The sequence below is a fragment of the Oncorhynchus kisutch genome, linkage group LG8 (genome assembly GCF_002021735.2).
Source record: "Oncorhynchus kisutch isolate 150728-3 linkage group LG8, Okis_V2, whole genome shotgun sequence".
Lineage (NCBI taxonomy): Eukaryota > Metazoa > Chordata > Actinopteri > Salmoniformes > Salmonidae > Oncorhynchus > Oncorhynchus kisutch.
In genome coordinates, this window is record NC_034181.2 from 71,117,305 (window position 1) to 71,143,722 (window position 26,418).

The window sequence follows — 26,418 nt, forward strand, 5'->3', positions numbered from 1 at the left end:
CCCTTTTTCTACAAAAATAACGATAGAAAGTAGGTTACATTTTAAGAACCATCACCCATCTTCAATTAGTACTGTAATCTGTCAGAGAGAACATCTCTTGAATCAAATATAATTATATTATAAATCAATTTGTCCTAATTCTAAGAGAAAGATTTCAAAAATAATATATATATATATAGCAGTTTCTGTGCTGTTTCTGTGTTTCTTCACATAGCTCAAATTGAAGGAATTGAGTAGGCTAGTCAATTAGGCTCATATGGTTAGGCTGTACAAAATATAAATTCATTTGGTGAGATTTGAAGGGTTTTCAAAACCATACAAAATTGCCAAACATCAAGTTTGAGGCCATTCACATGGGTAGCATAACCCTCACAGACAGAATTCCAATGCATGATGCACTAATTCCCAAGCGCTACTTGTGTGAATAGGCTACTTCTTTATGCACAATGATTTGCCGACAGAATGTGCTTGGTTTTGCCACTCCCCTTAAAATATGTATAGTGGCTAGAGAAGCAGTATGAGTGCAATCATAATATGATAGGATATGTCAAGACAATTTCGGGGCATTCTTTCAGCCAATAAATGCCCGAAACGTTGATTTTAGTGTGAAACCCAAGCCTCAAACTCAAATACAGTGTGGCGAGGATCGAGTTGTGGGGTGGCATCCTCTCTCCGTCCTCACTTTCCTGAAAAATCAGCTCCTTCCTTGTAGTCGGTGGAGATGAGAAGAATAACGGGAATGGCAAGGGAAGAAACTTTGATCGAAATGAAGAGCGCAATGGATTCGCAGATTGGAGGTAAAGAGCACATTCAGAGATTAGCCGATTTTGGTAATATACAAGGTAAACGTAGGCTATACCATAATCTTTGTTTTCATTGGCTATTAACAAGTTTACTATTGCGCTTTCAGAAAATGTTCAAGGAAACACAACCAACTAAAGGTTGGTTCTATCAGTTTTGTGACTGGAACTACCACGGTCTATTATTTGGGTTTGGAATAATGTTTGGCTAATGGTTTACTTGTGTCTGTGCCATATGTTATTGTGCTACCTAGATGAGAGGCACATACAATGTTTAGCCTAAAGATGAGCACATTTCAGGGAATTTACATGTTATTTATAACAGATTATGTTTCGGGAACAGTTCCATGTGTTTGTACAATTGTACAACTAAATGTATAGTTCTGAAATGACTGAAAATACATGCGGTGACGTCATTCACATGCTGACAGGTCTACTGGGAGACAAATTTGAAGTTTGAGAAACTGACAAATTAAAGTAACTGTCCAGTGTCTCTATCTTTATATGAAATATGACCAATAATTAATTGCAATATGAGTGAAATAGTTGTCCTTCCAAAAAATGGCAATTAAGTGTGTTATGTTTTCTGTGTTGGAATGGTGTGGGCATAGCCCAACAACAGAATGGTGTGGGCATATACCGGTCCCAAAACATATTTACACTAGTAGACTGCTGATTGGCCATCTAGGATGACATCATCCTCTGTAAGGAAATAACATGCATTTTTGAAACGTCTGTTTGAGATACAGGTTTGAGGTGGGGTGTTTTCATAGTGGTTTTTCTCCAATTTATGCTTTGGCCACAAATATGAGTCAGCAACATTATTTGGGTATGAGTTATCAGAATATGACCTTTTTAAAGAGATTTTTACTGGACAGTTACTTAAAGCCCATTGCAGAAGTCTGTAAAATGGCATGTATTTGGCAATTTCTTTGTTGATTTATACATCAGCATTCAAAGTGATCAGTATTGACCCCAAATAAGTTCAATATTATTCATAATGATGTAGTTTCCAAGCAGGTTTGTGATTTTTTTTTAAAATTGCAGATGGATGTCTTATTCGATGGAAGGTTGGTCTGTTGTGCTAATGTATAGGCCTAGTAAAGCTGATGCAAGCGGCACTCTGCTTATCTATATCCCTTTATTGAAAATTGACAGTATTTGTCACTCCACACTGCACAAGGAATGTCGCTTGAAACTGGCCATTGTTGTGTCTATGCCCTCCCTTTTAAACACCATTAACTGCCCCATAACTTCAGTATTGCTCTCAGTATTGCTCCCCTACGTCTCCCCTTAATGTGCTCCTGTGTGAATAAGCTGTGTCCTATGTTCATGTTTTCTGTAAGATTTCATGGCAAAAAGGAAACAAGTTATAGGTAGACATCTGCAATGGTGTGCTAACAGACATTCCCAATACATGGCATGGGGTTGTCCTTAACTGTCTAATCATGGATTTGTAAAATCCAACACAAATTGAATTGCTAATTGTTTTCAGTTATTCCCTAGTTTCAGGATGTGTCAAAGGGTGTCAGTAGACCTCTAATCCATATCTATAACCTTTGCTTTGTGTGGTGCCACACTGTCCCAAGGTAATACTCACATAATTACACGCTAGAGACCAGATAGTTGTTAACATTAAGTGCATGAACACTTAAACACAATTATCTGCTGATTGGCACTCAAGGTAGAGAGACTATCTAGACAGGGAATATACCATGATGCTATGGACTGACTGAGCAGTCACTCACTGAAGAGATCTGTAGGGAGGAGTTGGACTGTAACAGTACTACTCTTTTTCCAATTGTGCTTAGTGACAAATAGACATACATGTCAGAATATATGCAGAATATATTACAAGATCACATTTGTTATAACAAAAATGTCACATTTTCTCACAATTTGTGAGAATGTGGCAATATGCCTACAGAGTTGCCCACAGACCCAACTTGGTCTCCAAATACAGCCATCCACTGCATAATGTGTTAAGCTGTCATGGTAGTAAGGGTCCCTCTATGAAATGTTGCTGGTTGAGAGATAGCTCAGAAAATGTAGAGCTGCTGTGGGTAATAAATATATTGAACAATTACAAATGTTCCTTTTGTTAAAATTACTTTGTAGGCTACAATTTATTATGTATGGCTTCACAGAAAGAAAAGTACTTGAGCATTCATAATGTCGACAGTAAAGCAGTTTCAATAATGCCACAGTAAATATGGTTTTGAGATATTGTTACAGCCGTCTCTCCTCCGTCTTCTTTTCATCGATGGATGGAAACAGTCCGGCATCCCTCCAACCTCTCTCACACTGTTTACATCCCTCTTAAGCATCTCACCCCTATAGGGCGGCAGGTAGCCTAGTGTTTAAGAGCGTTGGGCCAGTAACTGAAAGGTTGCTGGTTTGAATCCCGAGTTGATTAGGTGAAAAAGCTGTTGATGGGCCCTTGAGCAAGGCACTTAACTCAAATTGCACCTGTAAGTCACTCTGGATAAGCGGGTCTTCTAAAATGTGAATGGAAACCGTAAATAGAAGATTCCTCAAACAAACTCTGCTGTCCATTTTACTTATTTTGGTAGTACGGAAACAAGGCCAAGCGATGTGGTTCCACTATCTCTGAGCAATAGGCATTTATGCTCTTAATGTGAAGTAAGTTGACTGAGCAGGTTCATTTAAGGACAATCTGTCACTTGCCCTTTGGTGGTAAGGCTCCTTGTTAGTAAAGATCCACAGTATGGCTGACTACCCACAGTGGGTCTAGATAGTGTGGAGTTCTGTGTTGATAGACTGCCCTTTCACACCAACGAATTTGTGTTGGGTGTTATCAGGTAAACCCTTCCTGCACAATAACAAAAAATATCTATTTATATGTGCGTCTGTGTTGTGGATCACCATGTTGACAGTTTTACGTAGGGACTGAACGTGAATAGACTTCAGGTTCATCTGCATCTATAGTACAGTTCTATTACAGAATCATTTATTTTGATAGTTATATTACCCACATGCTCACACTGGCTGCCTTGTTATGGCTCTCATGGCTCTAAATCATTTAAATAGTCAAAAGAGTTGTACTGAAAGGTTCTGATAAGGCACTGTAGTATTATCAAATACCAGGCCTGCTATTCTACAAACAACATCTCTCACTATCACAGTAAAACCTCTAATCATTCAAACTCAATGCTTCAAGTGATGAGACCGAAGTCTTTCATAGTGTGTTTCCAATTCTGCATGCCTAATTGGTCTTGATCAGGGGCAGTCCGGCACAAACTAGGCCTAAATAATCATCTTTGCATTACAGCACTCACCCTTAATCATTGATGATCTAAAAGAAACGTATTAGATAGTTGTGTGGAGGGCAAGCCAGTGAATTCATCTTGGCTCACAGACTAGGGGGAGCCCCGGTGTTGCCATGGAAACTAGCTGAGCAATTATATTTTCTCTTTGATAGCTGAGTTAGACAGACTGTGGGCAGAATCTGAAAATCTGAATATTGGCGTGAGGGTTAACCCACTTCTCATTTCTGTTAGTGCACTGGATGATAAGAAAGATTATATGTCTGGACTTTTCTCCTTTCACCTCCATTTGGTTATTATCCCTTCTTTGGTCTTCCACAATTACATTTCAATGGCCATGAGCAGATTAATATATACATCTTGATTAACATTGATCGATGCACTTGATCACAGTGGGCTTTGTGATTGTGTTGCTTTGTGGGTTTAGGAAGCTCTGTGCCAAAGCATTTCATGTTCTATCTCTGGGTTAACCTGGGCATCACATCTGATTAGGCTAACAGGCAACAAGCTACGAAGAACAAAGAACAACAGTTTGTTTTCATGTACTCTGCCATATCCTCAGTGGCGATTATGCAGTAAGCAACAAGGCCAAACGGTGCAGATGAGGAGAATTAGGGGAAGGACAAAATCTGTAATATTCTAACATTTCTACCCTTCCTCCTTATGCAATAATGCCTCATTCAAACAGTATACTATTAGAAGGATGACATTTCATGTCTGTTTTAGAGAAGATAAAGTATGAATTCTGCTATCTGCTCTGCCCACGATCCCTCGCTGGGAGGGGCACCGGGGTATTGGTCCACTCTACTGATCTAACTTTCAGGGTTTTGTCAAGGCACAGTTCCCGTCTGGGACAAGGCCTATTGTATCCTGGAGATAAGAAAGGAGATTTTGTTTGTTCCATGTGCAGAAAGTCATCAACAGACGATGTGAGAATAGGGATACAAAACAGCTTTCCAACTGGGTAAAAACTGGTTGAATCAACATTGATTCCACATCATTTCAACAAAAAAATGTAATGTGGTCACTCTGAATCAACGTGGAGAACTGATTGGATTTTTTAAAAGTCATCAACAAAAGGGAATTTAATATTTTTTTCATTGAATTTACAACCTAAATCCAATGATATGGTGTTTTGTTGATTTCACTGTTGAATTCATGTTAATTGACAACTCAACCAAATGTAAATCAAAACTAGATGTTGAAATTACGTCTGCACCCAGTGGGTTTCTACCTTTAGCACTGGAAGTATGTCCTCCCCCTAAACATAGACCCTATGCTGCTTAATTTAAAACATGCTAAATAAAATGTACTTAAAATCCTGAAGTTAGCATTTGGTGACTTCGGCAAGGTAAACAAAGGCAAAGCCTGGATTGGTCTCTCTTCCTACAGGGTAAGGAAACCAATGTAATTTCAGTGAGGTATCCTGTATGTTGTCTTTCCCCTGAGAAAAGGAACTTGGGGATGATGTCAATAGTAAGGCTATTGGAGCCAGGAGTCATGTATTTTTGAGTCAGTCAAAAGAAGCCAGTCTGATATATCATGGTGCTATTTTTAGTTGGAGCTACAAGGATGATAATAGTTTAGACATAATAGGTCACATCAGGCCATGGTAGCAACATAGTGACATTGTTGTGTATTTATTGTGTTTCCTAAAACACTAACATCTTTCAACAATAGGATGTATGTAGCACAAGCCTCACATGCTGGCCTTCTAGATGATCCATCTGCTGTATGTAGGGCCATAAGGTTATCTTACCATGTTGGTCAGGAGTGAATGAGAATGTTGTGAATGTATGTGGCCTACAGTGTTTCCCTGATAAACTAATCAGCTCTAGTTATGTGGGGGATGAATGACACATAATGGGCCACTGATTTCCATTTAGTACTTATTGACTTACAGTATATACAGACATATTGGAATGCTTTAACCTCTAGTCTAGAGATCCATCTAATTAAATAGCTAGCAACAGGGTACAGCATCACTGTGCAGCATCACAATGCCTATTATAAACTGCCATTTTATCTATTATAAACTGTCCTTCTATCTATTATAAACTGTGAGAATCCCTGGCCTAACATGAGATGAGACTGAAGCACTTTTTTAGTTCATCAGAGAACAATTTCTCCTTCATCAATAAGCTTTCTCTGGTAGAGCCAACTGTAATATGATAATGATGCTCAGAGCCCTGGGTCTGGACACCACCCTCTGCAACTGGATCCTGGACTTCCTGATGGGCAGACCACAGGTTGTGGGGATAGGCAACAACACCTAATCCTCACTGACTCTTAACATGGGGGCCCCCAGGGGTGTCCTCGGCCCTCTGCTGTACTTCCTGTTCACCAACGGCAGTGTGGTTTTGCACGACACCAACTCCAACATCAAGTTGCTGACAACACCACGGTTGTAGGCCTGATAACCTTCAATGATGAGTCTGCCTATAGGGAGGAAGTCAGTGAACTGGCATAGTGGTGCCAGGATAGCAACCTCTCTGTCAACATCAGCAAAACAAAGGAGTTGATTCTTGACTTCAGGAAGCAGAGGAGGGAACATTCCCCGATCCACATCAACGGGACTGCAGTAGAGAGAGTCACTAGTTTTATATTCCTCAGCATCCACATCACAGAGGACTTGTCATGGACCAACAACACCACCACTCTTGTCAAGAGGATACAACAGCGTCTCTACTTCCTAAGGCGGCTGAAGCAATTTGACATGCCACCCCGGGTCCTCTCCAAATATTACAGTTGCACCATTGAGAGCGTCCTGACTATTTGCATTATGGCCTGGTACGGTCGGGATTTTCTCAGGCCAGACCGCAAGCCCCATCAGAGGGTGGTGAAGACAGCCCGGCACATCACTGGAACCGTGCTGTCACCCTTCCAGGACATCTACTCAAAATGGTACCTGAGGAAGGCCTGCAGCATCATCAAGCACTTCACACACTCCAGCCATCAGCTGTTCACTTCATTACCATTGGGCAGACTGTATCGTAGCATGAGGTCTGATACCAACAGGCTTAGAGACGGTTTCTATCTAAAAGCCATCAGACTTCTGAACACCTGAACTGGACTGACCACCTGCACTGACTCTCCTCACCTTAGCACACATGCACTCACTCACACACAGTGAGCACACCGGCCGCAAAACCTGACTCTATGAGGGAGGGTCCGAGTGGGCATCTAACCTCGGTGGCGGCTCCGGTTCGTGGGCGTAGACCCCGCTCCGCTTGCTGATCCCTCCGCTTCCGTGGAACCGGACCGTGGATCGTCCCCGAAGGAACCAGACCGCCGACCGCCACCGGAGGATCTAGACCCTCTTCCGGACTGTGAAACGTCGCCGGAAGCTCTGGACTGGGACCTGTTGCAGGAAGCTCTGGACTGGGAACTGTCGCCGGAAGCTCTGGACTGGGAACTGTCGCCGGAAGCTCTGGACTGTGGAGGCGCACTGGAGGCCTGATGCGTGGGACCGGTACAGATGGCACCGGGCTGATGACACGCACCTCAGGGCGAGTGCGCGGAGGAGGCACAGGACGTACTGGACTGTGGAGGCACACTGGAGTTCTGGAGCGTAGAGCTGGCACAACCCGTCCTGGCTGCATGCTCATTTTAGCCCGGCAAGTGCGGGGGCGCTGGCACAGGACGCACTGGGCTGTGAAGGCGCACTGGAGACACGGTGCGTAGAACCGCATAACATGGTGCTTGAACAGTGACACACCCCAGGGTGAGTGTGAGGAGGAGACACAGGACGCACCGGACTGGGGAGGCGCACCGAAGGCCAGATGCGTGAAACCGGTGCACATGACACCAGACTGGTGTCACGCTCCTCAGCATGCCCGCTCTGCAGCATTCTCAACGCCAGCACCTCTCTCCGGAATCTTGTGTCGAGCTCCTCACTCGACTCCCTGACTGGCTCTGGTTCACCCTCGGCTCCGCCGACCACTCCGTGTGCCCCCGTCCCCCAAAAATTGGGGGGCTGCCTCTCGTGCTTGCGTCGAGTCCTATATTCCTGGTGTCGTCGCCGTTCCTCTCTCGCTGCCTCCGCCTGCTTCCATGACAGGGTCTTGTCCCCTGCCATTACCTCCTCCCAGGTCCAGGATGTCCTCCACTCCTGGGCACGCTGCTTGGTCACTTGGTGGTGGGATCTTCTGTTATGTCCGTCATTAGGAGACCAAGGCGTAGCGTGTTAAGCGTACATCTTTCTTTATTAAGATGAACACCAACAAAAGAATACACAAACGTAACGTTCTGCAGGCTACCTAGTAACTGTGCAAAAACAAGATCCCACAAACTAGGGTGGAAAACAGGCTGCCTAAGTATGATTCCCAAATCAGAGACAACGATAGACAGCTGCCTCTGATTGGGAACCATACCCGGCCAACAAAGAAATAGAAAACTAGAATGCCAACCCAAATCACACCCTGACCTAACCAAATAGAGAAATAAACAGGCTCTCTAAGGTCAGGGTGTGACAACTGAGCCATTTACTTTATGTTCATATTCTTATCTTTTCTTATTTCTTATTGTTGTTGCATTGTCGAGAAGGAACCTGCAAGTAAACATTTTGTTGGACGTTGTATGCCATGTGTATCCTGTACAAACGACTAATAAAACTTGAAACATGAATAACGGGATGCCCAGTAGCTGAAACAGAAGGGGAGAAGGTTCATTAGAGGAAAGTAGCCTAAAGCTCAGGCCTCGTATTACCATTTAAATCACTAACCAGATTGGCATGGTCTGATGAAATACATAATTTACCAGGCTGTCTAAAGGTTTATCTTTATCACTGGAAAGTAGACAGGTGCCACCGGTGGGAGCAGGTGACGCAGGTGCTGTTAGATCCTCACCAGCATCAAGGTGACAGCTTCTTTATGTCACAAATAAAACTTGAATAATGTATTCCTGTCCTCACACTGCCACTTGCTGTGATTGAGCCAAACAGAGAATATACAGTGCCTTGCGAAAGTATTCGGCCCCCTTGAACTATGCGACCTTTTGCCACATTTCAGGCTTCAAACATAAAGATATAAAACTGTATTTTTTTGTGAAGAATCAACAACAAGTGGGACACAATCATGAAGTGGAACGACATTTATTGGATATTTCAAACTTTTTTAACAAATCAAAAACTGAAAAATTGGGCGTGCAAAATTATTCAGCCCCTTTACTTTCAGTGCAGCAAACTCTCTCCAGAAGTTCAGTGAGGATCTCTGAATGATCCAATGTTGACCTAAATGACTAATGATGATAAATACAATCCACCTGTGTGTAATCAAGTCTCCGTATAAATGCACCTGCACTGTGATAGTCTCAGAGGTCAGTTAAGCGCAGAGAGCATCATGAAGAACAAGGAACACACCAGGCAGGTCCGAGATACTGTTGTGAAGAAGTTTAAAGCCGGATTTGGATACAAAAAGATTTCCCAAGCTTTAAACATCCCAAGGAGCACTGTGCAAGCGATAATATTGAAATGGAAGAAGTATCAGACCACTGCAAATCTACCAAGACCTGGCGGTCCCTCTAAACTTTCAGCTCATACAAGGAGAAGACTGATCAGAGATGCAGCCAAGAGGCCCATGATCACTCTGGATGAACTGCAGAGATCTACAGCTGAGGTGGGAGACTCTGTCCATAGGACAACAATCAGTCGTATATTGCACAAATCTGGCCTTTATGGAAGACTGGCAAGAAGAAAGCCATTTCTTAAAGATATCCATAAAAAGTGTTGTTTAAAGTTTGCCACAAGCCACCTGGGAGACACACCAAACATGTGGAAGAAGGTGCTCTGGTCAGATGAAACCAAAATTGAACTTTTTGGCAACAATGCAAAACGTTATGTTTGGCGTAAAAGCAACACATCTCATCACCCCGAACACACCATCCCCACTGTCAAACATGGTGGTGGCAGCATCATGGTTTGGGCCTGCTTTTCTTCAGCAGGGACAGGGAAGATGGTTAAAATTGATGGGAAGATGGATGGAGCCAAATACAGGACCATTCTGGAAGAAAACCTGATGGAGTCTGCAAAAGACCTGAGACTGGGATGGAGATTTGTCTTCCAACAAGACAATGATCCAAAACATAAAGCAAAATCTACAATGGAATGGTTCAGAAATAAACATATCCAGGTGTTAGAATGGCCAAGTCAAAGTCCAGACCTGAATCCAATCGAGAATCTGTGGAAAGAACTGAAAACTGCTGTTCACAAATGCTCTCCATCCAACCTCACTGAGCTCGAGCTGTTTTGCAAGGAGGAATGGGAAAAAATGTCAGTCTCTTGATGTGCAAAACTGTTAGAGACATACCCCAAGCGACTTACAGCTGTAATCGCAGCAAAAGGTGGCGCTACAAAGTATTAACTGAAGGGGGCTGAATAATTTTGCACGCCCAATTTTTCAGTTTTTGATTTGTTAAAAAAGTTTGAAATATCCAATAAATGTCGTTCCACTTCATGATTGTGTCCCACTTGTTGTTGATTCTTCACAAAAAAATACAGTTTTATATCTTTATGTTTGAAGCCTGAAATGTGGCAAAAGGTCGCAAAGTTCAAGGGGGCCGAATACTTTCGCAAGGCACTGTATCAAACATATTTAACAGCTGGCCTGTTTCTTTGAGGCTAGTATGTCTGTGTCAGTGGTGGGTGCAAAAGCAGATTGTTTTTCTGCTTCTCTAGATGTTATAATTCAGAATGTGTGTATTTGTGATATCATAAATCCATCTATCAATGTCCAGCAGCATATTGTTAAGCAGACTAACCCCTTTGTCCCTTGTCTCTCCTCTGAAGAAGATGGCCCTGCTATGCTGACAGCATTCAGGATGATCCTATTAACAGGTACTGGCAGATGAAAGGCTTAATGTGACACCTGTCTGTCCATCCATCCTTTCATCATCTCCTCTCCAAACCTCACCTCATAGTCAGTGGCTGTGTCTGTATGTACTGCTGTTGGTTACTCTGAGGCTTGTACTGTGCTTGTACTCTGCTCAGCCTGGGGTTGAGGTCAAGGCTCTGTGCAGGCCAGTCAAGTTCTTCCACACCGATCTCAACAATCTTCTGTATGGACCTTGCTTTGTGTACGGGGGGCATTGTCATGCTGAAACAGGAAAGGGCCTTTCCCAAACTACTGCCACAAAGTTGGAAGCACAGAATCTTCTAGAATGTCATTGTATGCTGTAGCGTTAAGATTTCCCTTCACTGGAACTAAGGGGACTAGCCTGAACCATGAAACACAGCCACAGACCATTATGCCTCCTCCACCAAACTTTACAGTTGGCACTATGCATTGAGGCAGGTAGCGTTCTTCTGGCATCCGCCAAACCCAGATTCGTCCGTCGGACTGCCAGGTGGTGAAGCATGATTCGTGTTTCCACTGCTCCAGAGTCCAATGACGCTTGGCATTGCGCATGGTGATTTTAGGCTTGTGTGCAACTGCTCTGCCATGGAAACCCATTTTATGAAGCTTCTGACAAACAGTTATTGTGCTGACGTTGCTTCCAGAGGCAGTTTGGAACTCAGTAGTGAGTGTTGCAACCGAGGACAGACGTGCTTCAGCACTCAATGGTCCCGTTCTGTGAGCTTGTGTGGCCTACCACTTTGCGGCTGAGCCGTTGTTGCTCCTAGATGTTTCCACTTTACAGAACTTACAGTTGACAGGGGCAGCTCTAGCAGAGCAGAAATTGTAAAAGGTGGCCTCCTATTATGGTGCCACGTTGAAAGTCACTGAGCTCTTCAGTAAGGCCGTTCTACTACCAAAATTTGTCTTTGGAGATTGTATGGCTGTGTGCTCGATTTTTATACACTTCATACAATGGGTGTAGCTGAAATAGCCGAATCCACTAATTTGAAGGGGTGTCCACATACCTTTGTGTGTGTATTTATGTGTTAAACTATACTGTGGTAGTTTTATTTGAGGATATGTGTCCCCCATAGTATTCATTTTTGAAAACATTGAAAAATGTGTGTTGCTTTGGTGCTGAGGTGTATGTGAACGTATGTATACTATACATATACTATACTGTGTGTTTCTGCATGTGTGTGGATGTGCTGCTATCTGTAAATGTCTAATAAAAGTGGCCTTGTCTGTCTTTGGTAACACACTCCCTCTCTCTCCGTATTTGCTCAGCTCGGGACTGTTAGCAGTACAATCATCACAGCTTGGCACAACTTCTGTGACCTTCATAGGGGTTAGGGAGGCTTGTGCTCAGACTCATCTGGCTGGCTGGCAGTCTCAACATCATTCCTTCCTCATGAGTTGTCTCTATAATTTACATCTCAGCTGTACAGAGCTGCTCCCTCAAGCCTCTCATTGGCTTGCAAGGCACTCAGTAAAATTCTGGTTCTTAAAAAATATCCCCCTCATCCAATGGAAGAAAGGCTCAGGGCAGAACAAGTCCTTCCTGTGGTAAGCTAGATTGTGTTATGTCTGAGGGAACTACAGGGCCTCTGACTGGGCTGCTGCCCCCTCCCCCATCCCTCCGTGCACGTAGAGGCCTAACCTCCCCCACGGGAAGTGCTTGTTTCCCAGCATTCAGAAATAACCAGGAGGCAGGCAGCGCTGCAACATGAGCACATTCCCTCTAGCAGGGTCTGCCAGGCTGGGGGAGTGCTCTGCTCTGCTGCTGGAATGCTGTGTGTTTCTGTTTGTGTGTCTCCAGATGGAAAGTGTGATTTTATGATAGTGGGTCTTTATAGGTATATGTGTTTAGTTCTTTCCCCTGGTTTTATGTCTGAGAGCTCTTGGGAGAGTGAGTGTCTTCATGTCTATTTCACCATGCTGTTGCCCTGAGGGCAGTCCATGTCAACGCAGTGTTGGGGTGTTCTGACATCTGACCACAACACAGTTCCACTGACAGACTAATGCTGTTTTCTTCACATCAGCAATCCCTGCTCTCAATATAGAACTATTGTGTAATAGGAGGGAGACCGACTTTATCATCTGCAAAATCATTGGCAAATCTATAGAGAAGGAATGTGGATGGAAACAGAGGAATGGGTCATGGGATTTCATGTAGTGTATATGGGATTTCAAGTAGTGTATCTGATGACATTACAAAGTAATTGTTGTTAAATAACATAGCTTTATTTTTCCAGGATTCATTTAGCCAGTTGACTGTATGTAGTGAAGGTATCATACACAGTGAACACGTTTGACAACATACACTAGATATGAAAATGTATCTCATTAAGACCTATTAGGCTAATTGGTGTGATGAAGCTGGAATAATTACGCTTCTGGACTAGTGAAGTAAAATATTTAGACAAACAACCCATTGCTTTCTCTCTCTTAAATAAATGAGTAGATACACATATCACTATGCCATTTGTACATTGTAAATAGTTTTCTGTTAGAGGCCATCCTTAGACCTCTGGGCACAGACCACAGTTCATAGTACATTTTTGATTTACATTTGGTTGAGTTGTCAACTAATGTGAATTCACCATGACATTGGATTTAGGTTCAAAGGTAGGTGAAATAGTGATGAGATTCCCTTACGTTGATGTCTTTTTACAAATCCAATCAGTTTTCCATGATGATTCAATGTCATCACATTAGATTTTCTTTTCTTGAAATGATATGAAAACAACATTGATTCAACCAGTTTTTGCCCTGTGGGATAGATGCAAGGACTGACCTTCCAAGATATCAACAATATAGTTTTAACCATGTTATGAGGCTATACAGTGTTTGTTTACATTTACAATGCTTACAAACATTGGATTAAAACTAATTTATGTTTTGGGTTCTGATGGGGTTTGACAGTTAAACTAAGCTCATGAGGCATTTTTAAGTAATATCCTTCAAGAATCAATGGACTCATATACAGTATATCTTTATACTATATATCCTAAGTCCAAAATGTATGTCCAGTTGAATTCGGAAGTTTACATACACGTCAGACAAATACATTTAAACTCAGTTTTTCACAATTCCTGACATTTAATCCTAGTAAAAATTCCCTGTTTTAGGTCATTTAGGATAGAGAGAATGATTTATTTCAGCTTTTATTTCTTTCATCACATTCCCAGTGGGTCAGAAGTTTACATACACTCAATTAGTATTTGGTAGCATTGCCTTTGAATTGTTTAACTTGGGTCAAATGTTTCGGGTAGCCTTCCATAGGCTTCCCACAATAAGTTGGGTGAATTTTTTGACATTTTTGGACATTTCTCCAAAAAGTATGATCTCTGTCCCCATGTGCCGTTGCAAACTGTAGTCTGGCTTTTTTATGGCAGTTTTGGAGCAGTGGCTTTTTCCTTGCTGAGCGGCCTTTCAGGTTATGTCGATCTAGGACTCATTTTATGGTTACATATGATACATTTTGTAGCTGTTTCCTCCAGACTTGTGGAGGTCTACAATTATTTTTCTGAGGTCTTGGCTGATTTCTTTTGATTTTCCCATGATGTCAAGCAAAGAGACACTGAGTTTGAAGGTAGGTCTTGAAATACATACATTGGTACACCTCCAATTGATTCAAATGATGTCAATTAACCTATCAGAAGCTTCTAAAGCCATGACATTTTCTGGAGTTTTCCAATCTGTTTAAAAGCACAGTCAACTTAATGTATGTAAACTTCTGACCCACTGGAATTGTGATACAGTGAATTATAAGTGAAATAATCTGTCTGTAAACAATTGTTGGAAAAATTACTTGTGTCATGCACATAGTAGATGTCCTAACCGACTTGCCAAAACTATAGTTTGTTAACAAGAAATTTGTGGAGTGGTTGAAAAACAAGTTTTAATTACTCCAACCTAAGTGCATGTAAACTTCTGACTTCAACTGTAGCAACTGCAGATTGCCCCTTTCAACTCATCTCTGCTTGTGTTTCTTTTCTCTACACAGAGGAATGTAATGGCCACAGTCATAATAACTCTATAGAGGATGGAGGAACACAGCTACCTGGACACACAGAGGTGAGTTTCACACATTTCACTGTAAGGTCTCCACCTGTTGTATTCGGCGCACGTGACAAATAAACGCTGATTTGAGTCCCATGACCCCATGTTGACCTGCCTGGACACTCTCCTTCCCCTCTACATTAACTATCCCTGCCCTAGATGACTTCCCAAGGTCTCTGTGCTGTAATGCAGCAGTGTTCTGCAATGCAACGGGCAAATTAATTGAAAGCTTTAGAAGGTATACTGGATTAGTAGATTCATTTTTGCACTTATGTGTGTACATCGCTGTAAGAAATGTATGATTAGGTGCTTTTTTTTAGTCTTCCTCCACATGCTTGATTGATCCTCATCCGTGATCAATATTCTTGATCAATAGTGAGTGTGTATTGAAAAGAGGTTGTTTTGCATACCTTTGTGTAACTTGCCTATGTTGGTAACAACTGACCTCTTTCTACTACAGCTCTCATTGTTCAGTCACAAGACCTCAGTGTCTCTCAGAGAGCTCCTCTCTTTATCAGATCTCCCCAGGCAATAAGCACAAACTAAAATACTGCCTACAGAGAGAATATTACTGTGTCTGTTATGTGTCTGTGTCCGTGTTCTCTATCAAGCATTAATCTGTTGTTCAAGAACGAGGGAACTTGAACACTTTCTCTCTCAGTCATATTCAAGCGTGCTTTGACACATGAAGGGGGAAGGCCATACATTTCACATTGTTCTAATATGCTTTCGCCAACCTAATTCTGTTGATGATCTTGGGAGTTGTATGCTGTATCCACACCCTGTTTCCTTCCTCCCTGTTTGTGGGTTATGGGGGCTGATAAACAAAAAGGGGAGGGGCTCTGTTTCTATTCCCGACCACAGTGTGTCCTCTAGAGCCAGGATACTACTGAATTTAGGGACACGCCTGTGCTTTATTGCTAATTGGACTGAAGCGCTTTTCCTCCTAGTCACATGATGAAACTGACCCCACCGATCCCACTGACCCCACCGACCCCGCCGATTGGATCAAGAAAAGCCATTTTCCTCCACTCCAGGTCCAAGGCTGTGTCTAAGGTTTTTTTCCCTCTGTCGTCCTGACTGCAGAGCATAGTACTGTAAATACTTAGCTGTACCCTTCAGGTAAAACCAGGAGTAAGCAAACCTAGTTGAGAAACAGCCTTTAACCCACTATATATACAATTTCACAAGCAGTTTTCTTTTTAACAAAGGTGCAGTTTCTCTATACTAAGACTTACTCCTGCATATGCTTAATATGATTATAAATAAACTGGAGTGTGGAGTGTAGATGCAAACTGAAGTGTGGAGCATTGTGATTGAAGAGTATTGTCTGTGCCAGGTTTGGGGCTTGAATCAAGAAGTGGCTGTATACTGGTCTGGGATGATCTGAGAATATCAAGACTAGGTTTAACGTTATTATTAAAAACAAAAAGTTCATTTCAGGCCCTAGTACAGTATGTACCTCTTTGCTTGCCATAGTTGAGGGCTACGTTTAGCATAATGATAGGCATGCCTTCACTGGAAAATGTCCAGGATCCACTGCCTCCTAACTCCTATTCAAGTTACATAAGACAAACCACACAAAAGAGAGAAAGTCCACAATCGTTACAAAATAAATCTGTTTATTTAATTATGGGCGTATCCAAAACCATATACTAAACTACTACCATGTACTTTTAATGTGCTTCTAACGTACATCGTCACATTCAGTAAGCAGATGTTCTCTGTTCATAGGAGGAGGAGAGAAATAGTTTGTGTGGGTTAGTGTTCTGACACTCTTCTCTGTCTGCCCTCCAGACGGACAGACTACAGCAGAACAAAGACACCGTGTTCTTCAGGGACGGGGTTCGCAGGATTGACTTCATACTGTCATACCTAGATGACAAGGATGGAGAGAAGAAGCAGGTGAGCAGCATAACGCACCATCATCAACACCGTGACAGAGAGCAGTGTGTGGTTACAGAGAGACACATGGCAGTTTATCAACACGGACATGACAGCACAGAGCATTAACCTTGGAGTGGTCAGGTTTGCTTTGAGCCTGACTGGCTTCAGTAAGAACACAGCTATTTTAGTTTTCCGTTGCAAAATGTTTTGTCACAGTAAAGACAGTGTCTGGGGTCAACTGGCCACGTGACCATGACTCATAATCAGCCTGAATCAGGGCGGTAAAGAGGAGAAGGTGGCTAAAAGGAAGTGGCTGACAAGTTCCCAGTGGTTGAAACTTTGTTGTTGGGGTAATTGCATCACCTCTTTCTTGACAGAGAAGCAAAGATTTCATGCCACAGACAGACCATAGACAGATCACATTTCATTATTACCAGGCCCTCTAGCTTCTGATTTTTGGACTTTGAGAATGCTGTGACTGGTGCCAGGCAGTCTTTCAACAGAGCTTCTACAAGAACAAAATGGATTATGAGAATTAATGGGGAAGTTAGAATACAAGGATGGATGGAAGGATAAAGTGATAGCAGCGATGATAGAGTGGGAGATACAAGGAAAAGGCTTTTCTGCCCTGGTCCTCGCTATTGCTTAAAGTGCATGTGTGTCTGTCTCTGTATTTGTACAGGAGAGGAGGAGGGAGTTTGAGGCCAACCTTAAGAAGGCTGGACTGGAGCTTGAGACTGAGGACAAATCGGTGAGTTACCCAGCCGTGGCACGCTGGTGTCCTCTAGTGGTCATCATGCAGCACCACATCACATTACTGCAAGGTGGGGCATATCTCAGCAGAGCTTTCTTATAGGGGAATTCCACTCAACAGTTCTCTTTCCTAAGTGGTAGAAGGGTGTTTAATGTATACTGAGTGTACAAAACATTAGGAACACCTGCTCTTTCCACGACATAGGTGAATCCAGGTGAAAGCTTACCTTATATGATCCCTTCATTCAATGTAGATGAAGGGGAGGAGACAGATTAATTAAAGAAAGATATTTAAGCCTTGAGACAATTGAGACATGGATTGTGTATGTGTGCCATTCAGAGGGTGAATGGGCAAGACAAAAGAGTTGAGTGCCTTTGGATGGCGTATGGTAGTACGTGCCGGGTGCACAGGTTGGTGTGTATCAAGAACTGCAATGCATCAGGGGTTTTCACACTCAACAGTTTCCTGTGTGTATCACGAATGTTCCACCACCCAAAGGACATCCAGCCAACTTGACACAATGCAGTCGTTTACACCACCACGTTTACACCACCACCTCCGTTGTTATTGACTGGAGTCCTTGCAAGAAATGGAAACAAAGGCTGAAATTGGTCTATACATTGACAAAATGTATAGAATTCAATGAAAATTTAATTCTCTCCACTTACAAGAGAGGTGTGAACATTGGAATCAACTTAAAGTCCATGCCCCGATGAAATGAGGCTGTTCTGAGGACAAAAGAAAATAACTCACTATTAGGAAGGTGTTCCTAATATTTTGTACACTCAGTGTTTCTGTTTTCTTTACAAATTTTTAGGTGAAAATGTGTACTATATTCAAATGGAAAATGTAGAAAATATTATAAATGTTATATAATTATTGAATGTACTCAATATTTTCAATGATTCCTCTCTCTGTCCTCTCTCAACTCATTCCTCTTAGGACTCAGATGATCTGAAAACGTACTTCCTGAAGATCCACGCCCCGTGGGAGGTGTTGGCCACCTACGCTGACGTGTTGAAGATCAAGGTTCCCTTTAAGGAAAGCGACATCCCCCACGGACAGGACGTTCCACTGGAGTGGCTCTCCCGACCGTTCCGCCTGCCAGAGAAGGTGATGCGCCCACAGCCTGACTACTTCACCTCTCCATTTGATAAGGACAAGATAGACTTCTTCCTCATCAAAAACCAAGACACCTTCTTCCCCCCCTCCACACGCAACAGAATAGTGAGTACAGTATCTTAACACAGAATCCAGCGACACACACACACACACACACACACACTGATCTGATGTCCCTTCCTGTCAGGTGTACTACATCCTGTCTCGCTGTCCGTACCATAAAGAGGACCGCAAGGAGACAGACAAGAAAGGTATCAAGCGGTTGCTGAACAACGGGACCTACACCTCAGCCTTCCCACTTCATGATGTAAGAAACAGGTGACGCCCCACCTACATCACATCAACATACTCACAGTAGATTTCATGTAAGGATGTCAGATTTATTTCTAAACTAGAGCTGATTATTCTCCTGTCCTATATGCTGTCAGTGTCGATACTGGGAGAGGAACACAAATGAGCAGTGTGAGAGCGAACGCTACCACCTCTATAAGAATTGGGCTAGGTTCCTCTGTTTCTACAAGGAGCAGCCCCTCAACCTCATCAGGTAAGACAACATCGGTTGGACGTCGGTTACATTTCCCCTATGCATAGACACAAAGATCTACGTCTATAACAGGGGGAGGGAGGGGGGGCGAACTCAGTCCGGCTTTAAACTTACTCTTGAAAGTTGTAATAGTAGAATGCACAAGGTACAATTTCTAAATAGGGTAGTACATCATCAGTTCCTCTTATCATGTCAGTCATTGCATATCTTAGAGAGCTATTTATAACTTGTCAGAAATGTCAGCTGAAGTTTTTTATTTCGTTTTTTTAGCCCATAGATATTGTTGTAACAATTGTTGTCACTCAAATATCACATGAACACACATTAGACATGACAAAATGTATAGAATTGCATGAAATGCTGCTTTAAACCTGCAACCTTCTCTCCACCTACAAGAGAGGTGTGAACAGTTTATACCATGAACAGTCCCTGTGCCCATAGAAATAGACGTGGTGTGTGTGCATGCGCAGGAGAGATGCAGGATGTCCCCCAATGATGGAAAGGGGGGCCCCAGGGATAAAAAGTTTGGGAACCCCTGATCTATAGCACCATGCAAATACTAAGTGTCCCTACTCCCTAATGCCAAATAAGTTGAATTATGTCTGTGTTGTTAACAGGAAGTATTATGGGGAGAAGATTGGGATCTACTTTGCCTGGCTGGGCTTCTACACAGAGATGTTGTTCTTTGCTGCGGTCATGGGGGTCATATGTTTTACCTATGGTGTGCTAAGCTACGATGATAATTTAACAAGGTTAGTACCACCAGGGGGCAGAAATGTGCCTTATTTGAAAAATAGGAAAACAGTTAATTGGCTGCATTTAAACAGGCAGCCCAATTAAAATATTTCGCCAAATTATTGGCAGAAGATCTGATATTGAATTATTGGGCTGCCTGTTTAAACACAGCCATTGAATCATGCCTAAGTGGGCTATCATACACACACACACCTAATGGTGTGTAGTCAGTATATTAATAATAATTGTGTAAAAAAAAAAAATCTTTGTTGTTGCACATCCAACAGTACACTAAATCACACAACTCCGTCAGTCTATACAGGACATGTAAAGTCACGTCATATGTATTAATGTTCTTTCCCACTTTCTATTCTTCCTATTTATCTCTCCCACAGTAAGGAGATCTGTGACCCCAGCATTGGAGGGAGGACTGTGATGTGTCCGCTGTGTGATAAGAAGTGTAGTTACTGGAAGCTCAACTCCACGTGCCTCTCATCCTGGGTAAAGGAACATACACATTTTATTCGGTCATTCAGTCACAACGTAATCTTTCCTAAAATGGCTAATCATAATCTCTTGATGATTAGCCATTACATCTAATTCTTGATGGCTCCTCACACTTAAAGAAATTATGGCTGTGAATATTATGTGTGATTAGCTTATTGTTATATTGTTTAAACCATCCTGTCAATCAAAGCCAGTGAAATCTCCCATGCTGAGTGTGCAGTATGTCATCTTGCTGTGGCCAAAGCACAGCATGTCATTTCCTCTGGGTGGTTAGGAGCTCATCCTGTTCCATGTTCCCTCTTCCAGCAATCCCATCTGTTTGATAACGAGGGGACAGTGTTCTTTGCCATGTTTATGGGGATCTGGGGTAAGTGTCTGTCCACTCTGTTGTTACTGTATTAACGTGTTGGAGAATTACAGTACATCCCCTGTGAGGGAGACAGACTGTTACTGTTAGAGTGTAATGACCCTGTCGGTTCTGCAGTGACTCTGTTCCTGGAGTTCTGGAAGCGGCGCCAGGCCCAGTTGGAGTATGAGTGGGACCTGGTGGATTTCGAGGAGGAGCAGCAGCAGCTCCAGATCCGCCCGGAGTTTGAGACCAAGTGCACTGACCAGAGACTCAACCGGATCACCCAGGTACGGGCTGCCAGCTGGTTATTACACACTACTTGTGTGAAAATTCTAAAGTGTTCAATGTAAACTACTGACTGGGCTTTCCATGATTTGTTATTGTGCAGGAAATGGAGCCATACCTACCCCTCCCCAAAAAGTGTGGTCGCTTTTGCCTCTCCGGTGTTACTGTTCTGTTCTGGGTAAGCCAACATACTACATCAACTCTGTGTGTCTGCAAGCATTTGTTTGCCAGTGTGCAGTATACTGTATGTGTGCTGTATGTGTGCACTGTAGCATGTGGATTTTGTATTCTCCACAGATGCTTCTGATTGTGGCCTGTATCACTGGGGTGATAGTCTACAGGCTGGCTGTGTATGCAGCTTTCGCCAGCATCATGAAGGACAGCCCCACTAAGAAGATCCATCTGGTGGGCTCTCTCATCACCCCGCAGCTCGCTACCTCTGTCACCGCCTCCTTTATCAACTTTGTCATCATTATGATCCTTAACTTCTTCTATGAGCGAGTGGCCATCTGGATCACTGATATGGGTGAGGAGGAGTAGCTCGCTATCATGGCGATTAGATCAGGAGGAGCAGGAAATGCAGGGAGATGGAACACAGATGGCACATCAAGTTAAAGTGATGTTTACCCCAGGTCACATTAACTACCCATTTCCTGCTCATTGAAAAAAAAAAATTATCTCATTTTAGAAATTCACTCATACCTCAGCAGTACATTGCACCGTTAGTTTAGGTATCTTGTGTGCCTTGAATGCCTTTGACCTCCAACTACTTGCTCCAACAGAAATTCCCAAGACACATCTGGAGTATGAAAACAAGTTGACAATGAAGATGTTCCTCTTCCAGTTTGTCAATTACTATTCTTCATGTTTCTACGTGGCCTTCTTCAAGGGGAAGTTTGTGGGTTACCCAGGCAACTACACGTACATGTTTGGCAAATACAGCAGGCTGAGGAATGAGGAGGTGAGCTTTGTCACACAGCATCTACAGTATATGAACACATTTTACTATATGAAACTCACACCTTTTGAAGAATAAACTACAGTATTTATGTTTAGATCTCAAACCTAACTGTTAAACACCCACTGCAACTTGTCCCAGTGTGACCCAGGAGGCTGTTTGATTGAGCTGACCACCCAGCTGGTGATTGTCATGACAGGGAAGCAGGTGTGTGGGAACATCCAGGAGGCCCTACTGCCGTGAGTTTCACTGACCTCTGTGCTCCTTCTGATAGACTGCGAAATGTACCTCGATGACCTTTCAGTTGCATATCTACTCCACCATTGGGTGTGAACCAGCTTGAACTTGTTAAAGATGTCTGACATTCAGTATGTAATTTGTACACGTGCCCTCCTCAGAGTTCAGTATTCTCTTGATCTATATTATATCCTGTCAGGCTGCTGAGGAACTGGTGGTGCAGCAGGAAGGCCCGGAAAGACCAATACAGCCGCTGGGAGCAGGACCACGACCTGCAGAACTTCAGCCAGCTGGGCCTGTTCTATGAGTACCTGGAGATGGGTAAGAAGGCCCTTAACCCACTTCACTCTCTTCCCACATAGACAGGAGACTATGTATGGCTGTTCATCAACATTCTCTCTCTCTCTCTTTCTTTCTCTCTCTCTCTCTCTCTCTCTGCAGTAATCCAGTTTGGCTTCATCACTCTGTTTGTGGCCTCTTTCCCCCTGGCCCCCCTGCTGGCCCTCTGTAACAACATCCTGGAGGTCAGAGTGGACGCCTGGAAGTTCACCACCCAGTTCCGCCGGCCTGTGGCGGCCAAGGCCCACAACATCGGAGCATGGCAGGAGATCCTCAATGTGGTGGCCATCTTGTCCGTTGTCACCAATGTGAGTAGGATTAAATGTTATTAAGCTGTAGCCACGTTGTTATCAAGTGTTCAAATCTATGTCTTTATTGTTAAACAGACCCATTTTACAATTCATATATACTGTATAATCAAAATACAATAATTCAATAGTTCAATGTGTCTCGGATCCCCTCTCATGCTCTCTCATCTCCCCAGGCATTCATCATGGCCTTTACTTCAGACATGATCCCCCGCCTGGTCTACCTGTATGCCTACCACCCTGGCTCTGAAGCCACCATGAGTGGCTACATCAACAACAGCCTGTCAGTGTATGACATCTCCCAGATCCCTCTCCTCAGTACGCCCGAGGAGGGGGCGATTCCTGCCTGGTTTAACAGCTCCTTCATCACCACCTGCAGGTGGGAAGCGACTGCAATGCCAGGCCACTCACTTGCATATTTAAATACCCTTTGTCTTGACTTCACTTGAAGTCTTGACTATGGAGCTGTGATTGTATTAATCCAGATGTTTACAGAGGACAGGTCAATGCTTGGGGTTTAGCACTAGTGTATGTAGTTGTTGTGTCCCGACATTAGTCCTATATGTTGTCTCAGGTACCGTGACTACCGCTACCCTCCAGGCCACCAGAGGCAGTACTCCCACACTATGCAGTTCTGGCACATCCTGGCAGCCAAACTGGCCTTCATCATTATCATGGAGGTAAGACATCCAAAATATGTGTATGGAACACAGCACATCTCTCCACTCTAAACCAGCAGGTGCTCTCTCCATTATATACAGTATGCAACAGAGTCCAATCTTTGCTATCACTGTCTTTCAACATGTTATCATCTGTACTTCATAAGGTGAGTGTGTGATAATGGTATGCTCTGTAAAAACCCTCTTCCTTTCCCATCAGCACGTGGTGTTTGTGGTGAAGTTCTTTGTGGCCTGGCTGATCCCGGATGTGCCATCCGAGGTGAAGGCTCGGATCAAACGGGAACGTTACCTCATCCAGGAATACCTGCACAACTACGAGGTTGAGAAGCTCAAGATCCAGCTGAGTCAGAGTTTTATCATTGAACCCAAACCTGAGGTCTGCACTGCCACCGACAAGCATGACGTGTTATCAGAGTGCCTGTAGGCCCCAAATCAATAAACTCACACCCACCTGGTTAACCTAACTGGGAGGGTGTTGCTGTGAAGTCTCCTCCACTGATGGCAAACATACGTACAGTAAAGGGCTTCTGGCAATGGGGCAATCCTATCAACTGTTTCTCTTTGTTTTGTTGTTTGTTTATTTTCTAATGAGCAGCTAGCAGATTTCAACCTTTTCGCCTATATTAGGACTTTCATTGGAGGCAGGGATGGAATAATTTGATCGATGACCCCATCTCGTCACCTTTTCTCAGCGTCCAATGCTGTTGCAATGCAAGCTCCTATTCTTCAGCTTGCTTCATATCTTCTGTACAATGATGTTTCTTGCAACTGATTCAATCATTCAGTGCCAGTGTTGATTGTGATGGGATATTATGGAATCCTACAAAAGTATGTGCCAACTTGTTAAATGCTATTGGGATTCATGATATTGTACCAGACAATATACAGCTTCTTGAATAAAATGTAATATAATGCTCACCTTATCCACAATGTCATAATATGTTACTAACATATCCAACAAAGACTGCCAAAGATATCCCATGGCTTTTATCGGCAGCTATCTAATGAATTACCTTTAAAGTCATATGCGTGTTTGATAGAATGTAACATATAAAATCTAATTTATTTGCCTTCAAGTGTTGGCATGTTATCTGCTTCAATTTGGCTGTAACTGGGCTACATTAAATGTGATGTGTTTTCCTTTCATTAATGTCATGTATTTGAAATATTTCCATGGGAGTCAATGTAAAAACTGTCAATTAAAGGCCCAATGCAACCGTCTGTATATCAATATCAAATCATTTCTGGGTAACAATTAAGTACATTACCGTAATAGATTTCCATAAAAATTGGCTAAAATCGCTTTTTATCAAAAAACTATTTTTTCAATCAAGAATTTTGCTAGGACTGTCTGGGAGTAGTCTGAGTGGGGAGGGGAAAACTCAAAACTAGATGTTATTGGCAGAGAGGTTTGGAACTCTCTTTGTTTTTGGTCTATCAACCAATTTACCACATGGTGATGTCACCATGGAAAGCTGAAACTCCCATCCATGCAAACCTGATGATTAGGAGGTCCTGGGTAGATTGTATGTTCAACCGGCGATTATCAGGAATTAACACTGATCACATTCTTTCACACTTTTAGAGTGTAAATTTCATCAGCTGTTGTAGAATTTCAATATAAAACACAGGGGAAAAAGCTGTTGACTGTAGTGGCCCTTTAAAAACGGTTTCTCTCAGCTGGGTAATGATAGATAGAGATACTGTAATGGTCCAAGACGGTAATACACCCATGTCTACTGTATATATGTTTGGTCTGATAGAGCCCTTTCCAGTGGATATAATCTACACTCAGTTTGAAATGTTTTGAGTGGCATATTAAGTCAAACCAGACAAAATATTAGCCCTGTTTTTGGGGTTGCATTCCGCTTCCTTGTTTAGATTTATGGCGAGATATGAAACTTGTATGTGTGATTTCTTCTGGTGTGGGACCCAAATGTGTTTTTGCCTGTGTTACTTGCACATGTATCTATCTGCTCTTTATTTTGACACTTATCAAACTCATTGTAAGCAGGAAAATCAGATTCCTCAGCCCTGTTAGTCATTACTCACTTAAGTTAAGTTGATCATTCCTATCTGCTTTTCAGTCATACTCTATATCTGTACTCAGTATCACAATGGGAGGCCTTCTCTTTTTAATTTTGATTTAGCACTTATATGGGACAGGTTTTATTTAGCCAATGAGTCTTTCAGACAGAAAACCCCACTACATTATTACTGTTTAATGTCAATCATTCCAACATGTCTGGATGGTCTCATATTAAAAGGAAAGTTGACTTTAGATTACATGTTGCAAAGCAATTGTTATGAAATTCAACTTCAAAAGGAACTGTAGCTTATTGAATAGATTTCAAGTTACTGTAATGTGAGTTGTGCAAACAGAGGTGTTAGCTATACAGTATATAGACTCAGAGTATGCATCACAATCTCGTGTCCCATAGACATTCAATGTAAGGAAACATGCATCATTTAACCTGCATAATGTCCCCTTTACAGCAATCAGTTCACACTATTTTATCACAGCCTGTATACACATGAAAAATGTTGGGGTATGTACAGTAGTTGCCATATTAGGTTCAGTAAACAAATCACTTATTTAGATTGTTGTACAGATTACATTTGTAAAGTATAGTTTGCTCAATGTAGGATTAGGTCTTATAATGCAGTTAATTATGTAATACATTGATCAGATTTTATTTGTAGGCTTTTTCTAGGTTCATCTGTTTTG

At 42.6% G+C, this 26,418-nt stretch overlaps 1 protein-coding gene across 2 annotated transcripts; it reads left to right on the top strand.

Moving 5' to 3' along the window:
* Positions 1 to 440: 440 nt before the first annotated feature.
* On the top strand, positions 441 to 24,911 carry LOC109895340 (anoctamin-5). 2 transcript variants are annotated; one of them, XM_020488957.2, is made up of 21 exons: positions 473 to 797; positions 10,872 to 10,919; positions 14,930 to 15,000; positions 16,783 to 16,890; positions 17,555 to 17,623; positions 18,569 to 18,853; positions 18,936 to 19,055; positions 19,177 to 19,292; positions 19,910 to 20,044; positions 20,423 to 20,528; positions 20,841 to 20,901; positions 21,019 to 21,170; positions 21,272 to 21,346; positions 21,466 to 21,694; positions 21,951 to 22,129; positions 22,268 to 22,365; positions 22,563 to 22,684; positions 22,805 to 23,010; positions 23,187 to 23,389; positions 23,585 to 23,690; positions 23,890 to 24,911. In XM_020488957.2, exons 1-21 carry the CDS (start codon positions 722 to 724, stop codon positions 24,112 to 24,114), a joined length of 2,790 nt encoding a protein of 929 aa, XP_020344546.2. In that variant the 5' UTR covers positions 473 to 721; the 3' UTR covers positions 24,115 to 24,911. The 2 variants fall into 2 exon arrangements, with proteins under 2 accessions (XP_020344549.2, XP_020344546.2); XM_020488960.2 differs by lacking the exon at positions 10,872 to 10,919 and having other exon boundaries at positions 441 to 797.
* Positions 24,912 to 26,418: the final 1,507 nt, after the last annotated feature.

What these genes read in the sequence shown, in the direction of transcription:
- LOC109895340 (XM_020488957.2), top strand. Translation starts at nt 722, where the DNA reads ATGAGAAGAATAACGGGAATGGCAAGGGAAGAAACTTTGATCGAAATG. An exon ending in AATGGATTCGCAGATTGGAG is followed by an intron (nt 798 to 10,871) that starts GTAAAGAGCACA and finishes TCTCCTCTGAAG; the next exon opens with AAGATGGCCCTGCTATGCTG. An exon ending in GCAGGCTGAGGAATGAGGAG is followed by an intron (nt 22,130 to 22,267) that starts GTGAGCTTTGTC and finishes AACTTGTCCCAG; the next exon opens with TGTGACCCAGGAGGCTGTTT.